The following is a 17,148-nucleotide window of genomic DNA, read 5'->3' as shown; positions in this document are numbered from 1 at the left end:
AATGTGATAGTGTTCTACTTATTGAAGAAAGGTATTTATTGGTAAACAAATGGAAGTTTGTCAGGTAGTCATAACGTTTTTTTTTTCTATTTTGGTGATCAGTTTATCTTAGATGTTAAAAGTATGTAACGGGACATGAAATTCAGAATTAAACATTTATGATTCAGATAGTTCTTGCTGTTATACAACACTTTAGAATTCACTTCTACTTTTAAATGTACTTTTTTCTCTTAGTATCCTTTGTTAAAAAGCATATGTGTTCCTTTAACAGCTTTTGAACGTTTTTTTTTTACATTAAAGGGACAGTCTAGGCCAAAATAAACTTTCATGATTCAGATAGAGCATGTAATTTTAAACAATTTTCCAATTTACTTTTATCACCAATTTTGCTTTGTTCTTTTGGTATTCTTAGTTGAAAGCTTAACCTAGGAGGTTTATATGCTAATTTCTTAGACCTTGCAGCCCACCTCTTTCAGATTGCATTTTAACAGTTTTTCACCACTAGAGGGTGTTAGTTCACATATTTCATATAGATAACACTGTGCTCGTGCACATGAAGTAATCAGGGAGCAGGCACTGATTGGCTAGACTGCAAGTCTGTCAAAAGAACTGAAAAAAGGGGCAGTTTGCAGAGGCTTAGATACAAGATAATCACAGAGGTTAAAAGTATATTATTATAACTGTGTTGGTTATGCAAAACTGGGAAATGGGTAATAAAGGGATTATCTATCTTTTAAAACAATAAAAATTCTGGTGTAGACTGTCCCTTTAACATTGCAATAAATGTCTACATATTATCACACACATGTTGACATATTGTTGTGTCTATCTTTTAGAGACATCCTTAATTTCCTTCGCTGTGGTGAACTGCCTCCAAAGGAGCGAGTAAAAATGGTGTATAAAGAAGCTCAGTACTATTCTATTGGACCTCTTGTAGACAGCCTTGATAAAATGCAGCCAATGACTGGAGAGAAAGTGAGACAAGCATTCCTAGACCTTATGCCTTATTACAAAGGTGAGCAAGCACCTAGGGGCTCAACACTACTTCTGAGCATCACAAATGAATTTTTCTTATTATGAAGACTTATTTTCTTTAGCTAACAACACCTTTCTTCTAACATGAAAAGGGTTATTTTTAGCATAATTGTGTTACTGGTAAACACCTGAGAGGCTTATGAATATATTTGTATAACCTATATGCTCCTCTTTTATTGCAAAAGATAAATCTGACTATCATATTCTTTTAGCTTCACTCAACCTGCCAAATAAATACTCATTACCAGTTAAGGAACACTCTTTAATTCAGCAATAACTGTTTTTTGTCACTACATTATTCAAGGGAAACAGCTATACTCAGGAAGAAATCCCATTTATTCAATAAATATGGGCCAGATTACAAGTAGCACACTAACAACATTTTTCTCTCTCTAGCTAACTGCGCTCAAAGTAAAATGTTAACGCTGCCGGGTTAGCGCACGTATTACAAGATGAAAGTCAAAAGTTAGTGCGAGAGCAAAAATGTGATGCGAGCTAACTTCAGGACTTCGGATATTGCGACCTTGTTGACTTATTCCCCCCTGTAGGTTTCAATAGAAAGAGCGGTTCTAAAAAAAACCCACTTATCTCTCTCGAGCTAAACTGACACTGCGTTAGACTAAGATCTCTAAAGCCGGAGGTAGTTATGAATATTTTACATTCCAATGTTCTTCACATAGAAGAAAATGTTCTATATATATATATATATATATATATATATATATATATATATATATATGTGTGTTAATATATACAGGTAAGATATATAGAAATATCTATTAAAAATACAAAGAACATTTTATTTTTGGTGAAGAACAATAGAATGTAAAATATTTCTATTGAAAACACAGTAAAACACTATAACACATTCAAATTGAATACACTATATTTTTTATGTTTAAGGTATTTGACTGTTAAGGGCTGAAAAGTGTATGTATGAGTGTATATATGTATCTACACGTGTATATATGTGTATACAAATGTATATACATATTTTCAAATTTAACTACATAAATACACATGTATATACATACATATATACACATATATAAATATACATACACACACATAATACACATATTTAGATTTAGACATATATATATATATATATACATACAGAGAGAAGTGCACTCACAGGAACGAACAACTGGCTCAATACCGATATACAACCTGGGTGCAGCTTTTTAGCCCAGTAATGCTTTTCACAGAGTAGAACTTTCCTGTAGTATATCAGTCTGATCTCGCCTCTAACGGTCAGTCCAAAGCCGAAATACCAGGCAATTCCTCTCTGAACAAGGAACACAGCAACCCCAGATGATCATTTCGGCCTTCATTGGGCCTCGCCAGTGAGGTGTAGCCATATTCCTCTAAGCACACTGAGCAAGGAGTCCACGTCTGGTTGACCCTTTTTCCCATAGGGAGACTAAATACATACAGAGAGAAGCGCACTCACAGGAATGAACAACCAGCTCAATACCATTGTTAGCCTGTTCTATGGCGATTTACCACCTGGGTGCAGCTTTTTGTGTGTGTGTATATATATATATATATATATATACAGCTCTGGAAAAAATTAAGAGACCAGTGTTTTCAGACCTCGAATAATGCAAAGAAAACAAGTTCATATTAAAGTGAATGCAAAGTCAGTATGCTCTGTAAAGTTCGCATTCAAAATGAAGTAAAAATAACAGCAGTTTAATTCATCATTTTTTTAATTAAAGTTTTAATTACCTATTAATTTTAGTTTATATTGTTGCGATCGTAATTAGAATCCTCCGCCCCCATTTTGGATTATTGATTGACATGGTAGGCTCAATCATGTCAACCAATAATTGTATTCCGCCCGGGGGGACCAACCCCTTTTGCCGACGTCACGCGTCCGTATTGCGCTTGCGTTAGACAGCTCTTCTGACAATGATCTCTGAAGCTTGTGCACAGTTATCGGACTTAGTCATTGATGCTTGAAGTTTTGGAGCGCTAGGTAAGTATTATGGTACATGGGCTCCGAATTCTAAAATAATAAAATGCTTAATTAATCATAACAGATTAAAGGTTATCTGGACTTTTCTAAATATCTTAATAATTCTACTTGTTTCAAAACAAGGTAGGGACGTTGTGATGCTGCTGTACTGTACACAATGAAGTGAATGTATTCATTCCTTGAATACTATGTTGCCAGAAATCTGCATCAGCGTTTAACGCATGCGCAGTGGTTATCATCGCCGGGAGCGCACATTGCCACTACGTAAACAGCGGGTGGGACCTTTGTATACTTAGGATTGAATAAGATCAGGAAGTTGCGGGTGGGAGGAGCTGGTAAATACAACGGACGAAAGTTAGTAATATAAATATAAAATTTATTGTACTTTTTTTTTTAAAAAGAAAGTGGCGGCTTGATTAATATAGTAATAAGCAATTGACAGATACTTTCATTTCAGCAAAAATTTACATTCACTTTAATTTTTAAATAACACAATACTAATGTTTTAATGTGATATGAAACCCATTTTTTTCTTTCATGATTCAGATAGATCATGCAATTTTAAGCAACTTTCTAATTTACTCCAATTATACATTTTCTTCGTTCTCTTGATATCTTTATTTAAAAAGCAGGAATGTAAGCATACGAGCCAGCCGTTTTTTTTATTCACCTGGGTAAGTGCTTGCTGATTGGTGGCTACATTTTTATATGTATGCAAAAAGAGAGAAGCGCTTAACCTGAGAATGAACAATAGCATTATAGCTTGTTCTATGGCTAGTTACCAACCAAGGAGTGGTATTTATCACTCGCGCTCTAACTGCTAGAAATAAGCTTTTTACGTGTGTTGGGTAGTGCTCGTATTACAAGTTCAATGTAAAACGTTTTTGCTTAAACTCTAACCCAAGGAGCGCAAAAAGCAGAAGTTAGAATTTCGCGACCGTGTTGACATATTCCCTATAGAAGTCAATGGAGCAAAAAAAGTGGAAAAAACCTTAACACCCTACTATATTAATATTTCACATTCCAATGTTCTTCACATAGCAAAATATTTTAAATTTTTTTATAAATGCATTTTTCTATATATCTGATAGTATTTAGGTACAATATATATCTGTACCTATATATATATATATATATATGTATGTATGTGTATATATATATATATATATATATATATATATATATATATATATATATATATAGTATAGTATAGTATATACAGTAGGTATAGATATATACTGATATATATTAATATCTATTTAAAAATGCATAGAACATATTCTGCTTTGTGCAGAACATTTGGAATGTCACATATTTACGGTAAATACACAGTATAACACTATAAAGTATGAATATTGTATTAATATGCTTTTACGTGTTTTCATCTGCTTGACTGCTAAGGGCTTCAATGCACTTATATGTATGTCTAAATATGTATACATATGTATTTATGTGTATATATGTCTGTAAATGCATATATACACATGCAAATACATAAATACATTTGTACACAGTACTACACACATACACATACATATACATATTTAGTCATGTATATATCTCAATGTTAAAGCTCTTGTTCAATAATATTTTAAATAATATTTATTAGATAGTGTTATTATGAGTGTAACTGTACTTTGCAATGTATTTTGATGTGTTTTGTGAAACTTTTTTGTTTTGCAAAACAGTTAACCAGAGCTCTATGGTCACCCTATCCCGATGTGCATTAAATTCAATTGTGTTCAAGTGATAGCATTTACTTTTAACTTGTAATACGAACATAACATCTGTATACAGCTTGCCACTCACAGGGACAGTCCATTTTCTTTTTTTAACTACACCAAGACTTCCCCAGTGAGGCTAAATGGGGTTGTACACATTTTTGGTGGTGCACTTTTGATAATCGGGTTCTCGGTTTATTAGTAGTGAACTTTTCTCTGTCTCTCTTCTCTTGTTACTGCCTTCCTCTGTCATTTTGCAGGTGTGTTCCTGTCTGTCCCAATTTTCTGACTTTTTCTTTGTCTCAAGCCACATAATAATGCATTTTTATCCAGAAAGTCTGGACCTTTCATGATTCAGACAGACCATATCATTTTAAGTGGACTTTTCAATTTAAATCTTTTTATCACATTTACTTCATTCCCTTGTTATCCTTTATTCAAAAGCATACATAGGCAGGCTCAGGAGAAGCAATCTACAACTTTTTATAGTAGCGGCAGTATTATTTTACTGCGTAGCAGTCCAGTATCCTATTGCAGGATATCTTAACCCAAGAGTTTGGGAGGGTGGTAAGTTGCGGCAGCCTCAGACCTACGCTTCAGTACTAACATAGGGATAGCTTCTTGGAATCTATATGCTGCGTGGTTGGGAGATAAATGGTTTAAACATAATGTGTCAAAATACCTCTAGATAAATAACCTGGGGTGTCTAAATTTTACAAATATATACTTTTATGTAGCAGTTTTGAATTTAGTGGCCATTGTTTAGCTTACAGTCCAAACATAGCAAATTGTAGCATTAAAACAATAATTCCATCTTTGTAGTATTTAGCCTATACAGGTGGCCCTCGGTTTACAACGGTTCAATTTACACCGTTTCAGAATAACAACCTTTTTTTCCAGTCATGTGACTGCTATTGAAAAGCATTGAGAAGCAGTGTATTTATTAAAATAGCCAGTAGGTGGAGCTGTGTTGCAGCAAAGCCGAAATTAATCAGTTTAACTAGACCTGAGCTATCGAGCAGATTTCAAAGGAACGAGATCTTCCTGTCTATAAATCAGTCCAGATTGGAATGCATAGAAAGAACTGTTTGCAGAAAAATGCAAGTGAAGTCTGTGTTGTTTAATTTTTTATTAGGTTTATAATGCTGTTTAGCAAATGTTTTTGTTCATTTAACTTAGTTTAATTATATATTCTGTGTTGTGTGATTATTTTATTAGGTTTATAATGCTGTTTAGCATTTAAAGTCTTCATTTCAAAGCTTTAAAAATACTGTATTAGGTGTTACTTATGACAATTTTGAGAGGGGCCTGGAACCGAACTCCCTCACTTCCCATTGACTTACATTATAAACTGGGTTTCAATTTACAACGGTTTCAATTTACAACCATTCCTTCTGGAACCTAACCCCGGCGTAAACTGAGGGCTACCTGTATTTGCTTTACATTACTTGGAAACATAGACAAATTCCTAAAATCAGAACAACAATGAATTAATTTATTTGGAGGTATTTTTCTTTAGCTACACTAGTTTTGTAAAAAAAAGAGAACTGCAAAAAATGTTTTATTTATTTCCCCCCCGTTTTTCAGTATTTAATTATTATTTATTTTTATTTTATGTATCCATAAAGGGTATCACTAGAAATCCCTATCAGTCTGTTAAAAAACAGTATATAATATGTATGGTTGTGCTTAACAAGAGAGTAGATAATTAAAGGGACACTGAACCCCAATTTATCAAATTTATCAAATTTTCTTCATTCTCTTGGTATCTTTATTTAAAAAGCAAGAATGTAAGTTTAGATGGCGGCCCATTTTTGGTGAACAACCTGGGTTGTTCTTGCTGATTGGTGGATAAATTCACCCACCAATAAACAAGTGCTGTCCAGAGTTTTGAACAAAAAATAGCTTAGATGCCTTCTTTTTCAAATAAAGATAGCAAGAGAACGAAGAAAAATTGATAATAGGAGTAAATTAGAAAGTTGCTTAAAATTGCATGCTCTATCTGAATAACGAAAGAAAACATTTGTGTTCAGTGTCCCTTTAAGGTGAAAGAAATAATGAGCAAAAATGGCAAAATTGTCCTTGTCCTTTAAAGGGACACTAAACCCAATTTTTTTCTTTCATGATTCAGATAGAGCGTGAAATTTTAATCAACTTTCTAATTTACTTCTATTATCAATATTTCTTTATTCTCTTGCTATCTTTATTTGAAAAAGAAGGCATCTAAGCTAAGGAGCCAGCCAATTTTTGGTTCAAACCATGGTCAACACTTTTTATTGGTTCTGTCCAATCAGCAAGGACAAGCCAGGTTGTTCACCAAAAATGGCCCGGCATCTAAACTTACAGTCTTGCTTTTCAAATAAAGATACCAAGAGAATGAAGAAAATTTGATAATAGGAGTAAATTAGAAAGTTGCTTAAAATTGCATGCTCTATCTGAATCATGAAAGAAAAAATTTGGGTTCAGTGTCCCTTTAAGCACTGAAACTGGGAAAACCCTTGGTCCTTAACCCCTTGTGGCAGTACAGTATTGTTTACATCGGAACAAAGATCAGATGTAAACACTATTAGTAAAAATGAAATCACACAATCATTGAAGTGATCACGTGATTTCAAGTCCTGGATCATGCGTGTCCTAACAGTGTTAAAGCCCAGTTCTGTTAGGTCGTGATGGAACGTCCTAATGGCGTGCAGGGGTTAATGTCCTTAAATGTTTTAACAGTGATTTAAAGAGATATGGTTTATGATCAGATGCTAGACTGGGAATGGCTCAGAGGTGTATATCTATCTATCTATCTATCTATCTATCTATATATATATATATATATATATATATATATATATATATGTCTGTGTATTTGTATGTGTGTAGAAAAGTGTTTGTATATACCTGTATGTTTATGTATATGAATGTGGTGTATGTGGGCAGTGTTTGTAACTTCTATTTCAATACAATGTATTGACATAGTATAAAAATAAGTGATGAACTCCACTACCTGAGTGAAGGTTTAGTGCACCATCATCTTAGCACTCAAGCTATTGCTGACATGAGTTTTCAGTGTGCTCTCATAGATGTATATTAAGTTAGGGATTTAGCGCACCAACGCTATGCGATATACAGTAGCAAGCCCTAGACTTTCACTCAAGTGCTAAAATATTACTTTCAACTTGTAATATGAGCGCAAAAATAAAATCACTATTGATTGCTCTAAAGTGATGTTAAAGGGACAGTCAACCCAAAAATTATTTTAACTTATTCAGATTAAGTAATTAACGAGATTTACAGCAAACCGTAGTTCAATTTTGATCTAAATATACATAGGTAGTAAAAAGACTTACTTTTCCTCCTGCCATTTTGAAATGGCCGCCTGATCCTTCCTTCCCTGACATCACCCAAATAATTTCCAGCTTCATCGAAGGGATTTGTCGATCCTGCGCGTCCTCTTGTGTCGCGCATGCACATTTTTTGTCAAAGGGGCATTATTTGCGGCGGACCTGTGTGCCTGATTGGTAGGAGAAGAGCTAACTCCCTATTGGGAATTTGCATGCACATCATAGAAACTCCCTTCTGTATACTCCTAATTGCTTGCCCCCACTTATACACGCTCACATTGTGCATAATTAAAGTGTATCAGCTCTAATCACATTAGGACTTGCCCTGAATGTTGGCATTAATTGCAATTTGCTTTGCCCTTTATTAAAAGCTTATTGTCACCCCCAGCAGCGAGGTTTGAAAGACTTTGTGCACGGTGCATCACTAATAATGTGATGGAATACGAAGAATTGAAAAGTCAAGAAACAGCTGGGAAGCATCTTCTGTATCGGAGAGATAACAAAGGAAACAGCTAAAGTGTAACGGTAACTGAAGGAGATCGCCAGAGCTGTGGCTTACTAATAAATTAGGAAGAAAATACTTGCAGAGTTGTATTAGTTGGTTTGAGCGTGTATAAGTGGGGACAAACAATTAGGAGTATACAGGAGGCGTTTCTATGATGTGCATGCAAATTCCCAATAGGGAGTTAGCTCTTCTCCTACCAATCAGGCACACAGGTCCGGCGCAAATAATGCCCATTTTGACAAAAACTGTGCATGCGCGATACAAGCGGACGCGCAGGATCGACAAATCCCTCAGATGAAGCTGGAAATTGTTTGGGTGACGTCAGGCAAGGAAGGATCAGGCGGCCATTTCAAAACGGCCAGAGGAGGAAAAGTAAGTCTTTTTACTACCAATGTATATTTGTATCAAAATTGGGCTACGGTTTGCTGTTAACCTTGTTAATTACTTAATTTAAATAAGTTAAAATAATTTTTGGGTTGACTGTCCCTTTAAAGGGATATTAAACCCAATTTTTTTCTTTCATGATTCAGACATAGCATACAGTTTTAAACAACTTTCCTTTTTATTTTTATTATCTAATTTTCTTAGTTCGCTTGGTATCCTTTATTGATAAGCATACCTAGGTAGGCGCAGTATCTAGGAGCTAGCTGCTAATTGGTGGCTACAAATGTATGACTCTTATCATTAGCTTACTGATGTGTTCAGCTAACTCCCAGTAGTGCATTGCTGCTCCTTCAATAAAGGATATTAAGATAATTAAGCAAAATTGACGATAGAAGTAAATTGGAAAGTTGTTTAAAAATGTTGGGTTTCATGTCCCTTTAACGCACAATATTGCTAATATTTGCAAAGCATTTGTTAAATAATAAAACGTAAGAAGATGTTGTTGGACTAAAATGTTTCTTTAATATGCAGCGGTTCTTGACCCTGCGACATGCAACACATAGATAACTTTGATCAGTGTGTGAGCTGATTTACATCTGGTTAGCCACAGAAAAGGACAAAGGAAAGATTGTAAACATATTCAATATGTTTTGTGCTTAAATTGCACGGGAATAGCAATCACGTTGCATTGCACTGGAATGCTTAATAACATTTTATTATTGGAACAGGGGGACAATAGCACCACTGTTTAAAGGGGAGGGTGAATGAATCATTAGGATCTGATGTAGGGAGACCAAAGGACAACCAGTGCAAACAAATAAAAACTGTCTTTCTGCATGGCTGGCCCCTTATACTGCACAGGCCCTGAGCCCTTTGCAATATTGTGCTCAGATTGTAAAGTGCAGGGTCCTCTAAGGTTTCTAGCCCATGCACCAAGATTCAGCCGATCCGGTGTGTTTCTGGGGCAGCAGCCTTGGAAAGATGGGACTTGGTGGTGTTATGTGAATTTTTAAGGCAAGGAAACAAAGGAGGCTGAACATGCTGCCCCTAGTCTACTATTGAGGTTCAGATCACTGTGCGGTGGCAGGAATATACATTTTAAAAAGAGACAGAGCAGTTTGTAATTGGGCTACTGGGGTTGTATTTGCCCTGGGATAAAAGTTGCCAGTCCTCCCATGACACAATGCATGTATATAAATGAATGTTGATGTCCTTTTAATGTTTAATGAGTAGGTATAAAGAAAGTAGGAACATTACTGGTAGAAGAGGTTACCTGTTTCACATTAGGAGATAGCTGGATTTGTCTTTTTGGCATCTGTTGATAACCAGTTTTCATTTTATCTCATCTTCTACTACTGGAGAAAAGCAGATATTGGGGCATCCCTATCACATATAAAGTATGATTAAATATTTACTTTTTGTAATCTGAAATGATTTTATTTGCTCTAAACATAAGCTTAATTGTCTGGAAAACTTACATGTTGGCTGTAATGTCCTCAGTGATTAAGTTACCATATGTTTGAGCAGATACTGCTGTATTTATTCTTAGATGTACTGATATCAGCTGCAATTAGATAGGATTATGATCAGACAAAATCGTCTTACACATTCTGTTATCTGCTGTCACAATTTTTATTTTTATAGATAGAGCTAACAGGCTTATACTAAGCAATACTAATCTTTCAGCTTTGTCTGTGTGACAGAGTTGGTGCTAAAGATATGTTTTTGAGACACCTACAGTGGATATGAAAAGTCTACACAACCTTATGAAACTGCAGGTTTTTGTAATTTAAAGACAGACATAACAATTTAATGGTCAGACTTTTTCCATCTGTAATTTGATCTTCCAACAAGCAAAGTCCATAAAAAACAAAACAACCTCCAAAAAATAGTTAATTATTTGGAATGTTTTAAATATTTAAAAACAAACAAACAAAAATCATCAACACCCTGATTGCATAAGTTTGCACACCATAATAGGGACTTTAGCTGTGTTAACAGTTAACCTATCACATTTTAAATCATGCCTGTAGGTAAATAGCATACACCTGCCATCAGTAAAAGTGATTCTGATCAAACCCAGGTTAAAGTCAGCTGTTGTTGTAGGATTTGCCTGAATGTTTGGGGTTGTATCCTACTTTGAGAGCCATGGGCCTCTAGTTATGAAAGTCTGGCGGACCTGATCCGCCAGTGCGGATCAGGTCCGCCAGACATCACTGAATATGGCAAGCAATACGCTTGCCGTATTCATCATTGCACCAGCAGCTCACAAGAGCTGCTGGTGCAACGCCGCCCCCTGCAGACTCGCGGCCAATAGGCCGCCAGCAGGGGGGTGTCAATCAACCCGATCGTACTCACGCTCAGAGCAGGCGGACAGGTTATGGAACAGCGGTCTTTGTGACCGCTGCTTCATAACTGCTGTTTCTGGCGAGTCTGATCACTCGCCAGAAACACGGGGCATCAAGCTCCATACGGAGCTTGATACATATGCCCCATTGTCCGCAAAGAGTAGCCAAATAAACTGTGAGAGCTAATTGTTGAAAAGTACCAATCTGGAAAGGGATATAAAATAATATTGAAGGTACTGGATGCACCATGGAGCACAGTCAAAAACATCATCAATAAGTGAAGAATATGTGGCACCACAGAGACATTGCAAAGACCAGGACAGTATAACTAATGTGTATCTCAAGCTTCAAAGAGAGCCATCCACTCAAGCCCCTCCGAAAAAAGCGAGATCTCCCAACCGGATCTCAAGTGTAATTGGATCAAATTGTGCAGGGGGGGAGCGCCAAAGAGTCCTCTAAACGAAGAGTCTATAGGCTGAAGAGTGGGATCAGAAGGTTAAATAGGGAGTGTTAGGCGGGGTATTAATTAAAATAGGAGATCAGTGTGACCCTCATAAATCTCATAGAACCTTAAAAAATCCAATAAAATGTCTAATACAAAAAAGGTCTAATACAAAAAAGGATATGTAGAATTGAAATGTTAAAATACTTATAGATGGTAGGATATCCACATGTGTGTAAAAGTACAGTATATAGGCACTGGTAAAGTCGATAAAAATAACCAAGAACCTTAAAAGTAACTAAGAACCTTAAAAGTATACCTAATTTAATAAACACGAGTATATAAACACAAGTACATTAAAACAAATATATAAACTGATTTTACGGATGTCTAAAAAATGTCCCGGATAGAGTCTTTGAGTTATAAATTAAGTCCAGATAGTTCCCATGTAATCCAGTATATCCTAGTGTGTCCAATGGGGATAACTCCAAGGTACGGTAGGGTGAAAGAGTAGATGATGAAAAAATAATAAAAAATATATAAAAATACAAAAAAAATTACAAAAAAATATAAATATAAAAATATAAAAAATAGTTTATAAGAGGTGAAAAAGGTGGTGTGTCTTCGTGTGAAAAATTGTGTAATAAAATTGTGTAATAAAAAAGTGTTAAAAAATGTAAAAAATGTATATGTGACAAGTGTATAAAAATAAAAATATGAAAAAAGTGTTAAAAAATATATATGTGAAAAGTGTATAAAAATGTGTAAAAATGTGAAAAAAAGGTGTGTGAGCGATGTGAAAGAAAAAATGAAAAAATGGCCAAAAAAACAGGTGTACACCTGGTTATAATGTGGTACGATTACTCGGTTATTCGGTAATTACACCCCTGTAGTGGAGTTATTCACTAAGAGTTGCTGAGAGTTATAGTTTATTTCCTATAAGAGTGTATATCCAGAGGTTTATAGATAATCCCTTTAGTTTTAATCCAAAGGATTGGAAAAGAAAGAGGTCCTAAATCTTATTTCCAACTTGATAATCAGATAAAAACCTCTTCTTAGGGAGATTCTCAAGTGCAATCCGCAAATGTATCCAAAGCCCTAAAATAAGATAAAAATTATATGGTGCAATAAAGCTAAAAACAAGTGAATAGGTAGGTAATAGGCTTACCAATATGATCTGAGCCGTGATATCAGAAATTGTCTACGCGTTTCGGTCCTCTCCTCGGACCTTTTTCAAGACTGATATCGGCTTGTTGTATTCACATACCTTTTATAATAATAACCAGCCAATGTGATTTGCTGGAATTTCGCGCCAAACATTTTACCTTTGGAGCCGTGTAGTATCATGTGTAGCCCGGAAATGGTAATAGGAGATATTGTAGTGGCGTTATTTACTTCCGCCTTCAGAGATTTAGCCTGGTTGGCAATACGTAAACGGAAGTGACCTGGTTTTCGTGTCACATCCTTTACTGTCACTTCCGGTTTTCCACCATACCAGAGCCCCTTCGGAAGGTTATCAGTTTTATGGCCGGAAGTCTTGCAATGCTATATGTATTGGCTTCCGGAATTAGGTAAACCTTTATTCCTAATAATGTTACCATGGTAACTTCCGGAAAACGGGTAAACAATGTTATAATCTTACCGGTCGTTTTGATAGTGTGTAAAATAAATCTCAATATATTAAATGTTAAAAGTATAAATGGTAGATACCAAGGCTCAGATCTTAGAAATCGAATTTTGAAATTTTATAAAAAACAAATTGTTTAAAAAACGGATCTTTAAATAATGTCAGCCTACATATGGCTATATCACCAAGAAACGAAAATAGATGTAAAAAATTAATAAATAAACATATAATATATATAAAATCAATATATATATATATATATAAATTTATAACTTGATAAAAACTCAGTTAGGGAATAGGATGTAAAAAATTGTATAATTACAACCATCTATTATAATTATACAAATCGTTATTACAAATACTGTGCATAAAAGAATACTTTTGTTTCAGTGAGGCTTGTTGGAGTCTAAAAATTAAAATTCTAGGGGGTAACTATAAAAATATCTAAAAATATCTAAAATTGCATAATACATATAAGAACGTTAGACGTTTAAGTTCACCTTAGATGATAAAGTATAGATAAACCAGTCTACAATCAACTTGGTATAAAATACAGACTCATTTTAAGGATCTCCCATGATATTCTAAAATTAAAGAAACCAAACGTGGTACAGGTAAAGAGTATTCAAGGTATTCCAGGTACCTCTATGTTGACTGTAACTGTAGGATAAGTGAGTGGGTAGATGACTTCCAGATCAAAAAGTGGGCCTACCATTGGTAGTGTAGTGTTCTGTATCTTTGGATTCTATACACTTCGTGCGAGAAGTATCATAATAAGTGAAAAATTTCCACACTACTATTAAGGCCCTTGGGGAATATACAATCTAAATTAAAAATCCATTTGGATTCCATTTTTAGAAGTTGTTTTTCAAAGTCCCCTCTCCAATTTTTCATGGGTTTACATATACCCATGTATTTAAAACTCGCACTACTACCATTATGGGTTTCCTTAAAGTGTTTGTATATAGGGAAATCATCTTTCTTCCATTTAATCTGGAGGAGATGTTCCCGTATTCTATCTTTTAGTTTCCTAGATGTCTGGCCGATGTACTGGAGCCCACATTCACACTCAATTAGGTATATTACACCTGTATCCTGACATCTGATTGTATCTTTCATAACGAAGTTTTCCTTCATGACCATAGATTTAAATGTATTAGTTTTTTTGCCATGCTTGCAAGCCTTGCATAAATGGCATGGGAAAAAACCTTTCAACTGTTTACCAAAGATATAAACCTCTGGATATACACTCTTATAGGAAATAAACTATAACTCTCAGCAACTCTTAGTGAATAACTCCACTACAGGGGTGTAATTACCGAATAACCGAGTAATCGTACCACATTATAACCAGGTGTACACCTGTTTTTTGGCCATTTTTTATTTTTTCTTTCACATCGCTCACACACCTTTTTATTATTTTTTCTTTCACATCGCTCACACACCTTTTTTCACATTTTTACACATTTTTATACACTTTTCACATATATATTTTTTAACACTTTTTTCATATTTTTATTTTTATACACTTGTCACATATACATTTTTTAACACTTTTTTATTACACAATTTTATTACACAATTTTTCACACGAAGACACACCACCTTTTTCACCTCTTATAAACTATTTTTTATATTTTTATATTTATATTTTTAATTTTTTGTAATTTTTTTTGTATTTTTATATATTTTTTATTATTTTTTCATCATCTACTCTTTCACCCTACCGTACCTTGGAGTTATCCCCATTGGACACACTAGGATATACTGGATTACATGGGAACTATCTGGACTTAATTTATAACTCAAAGACTCTATCCGGGACATTTTTTAGACATCCGTAAAATCAGTTTATATATTTGTTTTAATGTACTTGTGTTTATATACTCGTGTTTATTAAATTAGGTATACTTTTAAGGTTCTTAGTTACTTTTAAGGTTCTTAGTTATTTTTATCGACTTTACCAGTGCCTAAATACCGTACTTTTACACACATGTGGATATCCTACCATCTATAAGTATTTTAACATTTCAATTCTACATATCCTTTTTTGTATTAGACCTTTTTTGTATTAGACATTTTATTGGATTTTTTTAAGGTTCTATGAGATTTATGAGGGTCACACTGATCTCCTATTTTAATTAATACCCCGCCTAACACTCCCTATTTAACCTTCTGATCCCACTCTTCAGCCTATAGACTCTTCGTTTAGAGGACTCTTTGGCGCTCCCCCCCTGCACAATTTGATGCAAAGACCAGGACAACCTCACAAAGTTGATGAGAGGACAAGGAGAAAACTTATCAAGGATGCTACCAAGAGGCTGCCAGCAACACTGAAGGAGCTAAAGGACTTTCTGGCAGGTACCAGTCACTTCTTGCATGTAATCACCATCTCTTATATTCTGCAGGTCAGGGCTATGGGATAGGGTGGCAAGATGGAAACCCTTTCTTTCAAAAATAAATATCCAAACCTGTCTAAATTTATGCAAATGGTTTAATTTAGTCAGCCCTAAACATCTGAGAAAATGTGCTATGTTCTGACAAACCAGAAAAGGAAAAATCAAAGTCTTGGAATAGTCCAGTCAGAATCCAGACCTCAAGCTCATTGAAAACCTGTAGAATGAGCTAAAGGGAGCTGTAAACAGGAGATCCCCTCACAATTTGAAGGAAAAGTGGGATTAAATTCCAAAGTTAATAGAGACTTATTCACAAAGCCTTGCTGCTGTAATAAATCCAAAAGGTGCTTCCACAAAGTATTAGATGAGTGTGCAGAATAATGCAATCAGTGTTTTTTATTTTTTTTTAAATTAAAAATGTTCCTAATTATAAATTACTTGTATTTTTTTTCTCTGGATTTTGTTTGTTGGAAGATAACATTACAGATCGAAAAAAAAAACGTCTGACATTTATATCCTTGTTATTTCTGTCTTTACATTTCACAATTGTTGTCGCTTTATAAAGTATAATAATAATAATAATAAAATCTAAGAGTTAGAACATTTTTGAGTACAAAAACTAGAATTCTGCGGTATTTAGTTAAAATAAAAAATACAATTTAAAACTAAATCTTTTTTTCATTTTTAAATCATCCCTTTTAGATGACACATAGAAAATATTAACTACAACGCCCCATTAAGGGCCAGATTACAAGTGGAGCGGTATTTAACGCTCCCGCTCGGGCGCTAACTCTGCTAGAAGTAATCTTTTTTCTTCTTAATATGAGGAGAGTCTACGGCATCATTCCTTACTTGTGGGAAATACTGAACCTAGCCACCAGGAGGAGACAAAGACACCCCAGCCAAAGGCTGACATACTCCCCCCACTTCCTTCATATCCCTGTCATTCTTTGCCTTTCGTCACAGGTGGTTGGCAGAGAAGTGTCAGATAAAAGATACGGAGTAGTTCCTTATGAAGGGTATCTGCCCTTTCGAAATAGGACTGGAAGTAGTCTTGTGAGCCTCTCAGTGAGAGCATTGATGAATGTTAGAGTCTGGAGATGCAGGGAGAGTCTTTCTGCGAATCAATCCAGACTCGTATTAACAGCTCCTAAGCAATCAGTGTTGACAAGTTTCACTGCCTGCTTCCATTACTCAAGTCCATGTCAGGAGCAACGCTACAAGACTGTCAAACTTGAGAGGCTGTGTTTCTGTTCCACGGCATAGAGTCCGCTAAGATCATTTCATTTTTTTATACATATATGATAACACAAGAAGACAAGGTCACAGTGTGACTCCTTTTATCTGTATGGAATCAAGGGTTAATATCCCTGGAAG

General features: G+C 34.9%; 1 protein-coding gene across 1 annotated transcript in view; it reads left to right on the top strand.

Annotated features, from left to right (window-relative positions):
* The window catches only part of KCTD7 (potassium channel tetramerization domain containing 7), a 48,034-nt gene that overhangs the window by 10,826 nt on the left and 20,060 nt on the right, over positions 1-17,148 (top strand). The window contains exon 3 of the mRNA XM_053704853.1: positions 837-1,015. Within this exon, the coding sequence (XP_053560828.1) occupies positions 837-1,015 (179 nt within the window). The remainder of the gene's footprint in view (positions 1-836; positions 1,016-17,148) is intronic.

This window comes from Bombina bombina, chromosome 3 (assembly GCF_027579735.1).
Source record: "Bombina bombina isolate aBomBom1 chromosome 3, aBomBom1.pri, whole genome shotgun sequence".
Classification (NCBI taxonomy): domain Eukaryota; kingdom Metazoa; phylum Chordata; class Amphibia; order Anura; family Bombinatoridae; genus Bombina; species Bombina bombina.
Note: the sequence above shows the minus strand (reverse complement) of the source record. Positions and strands in the feature narration are given on the sequence as shown.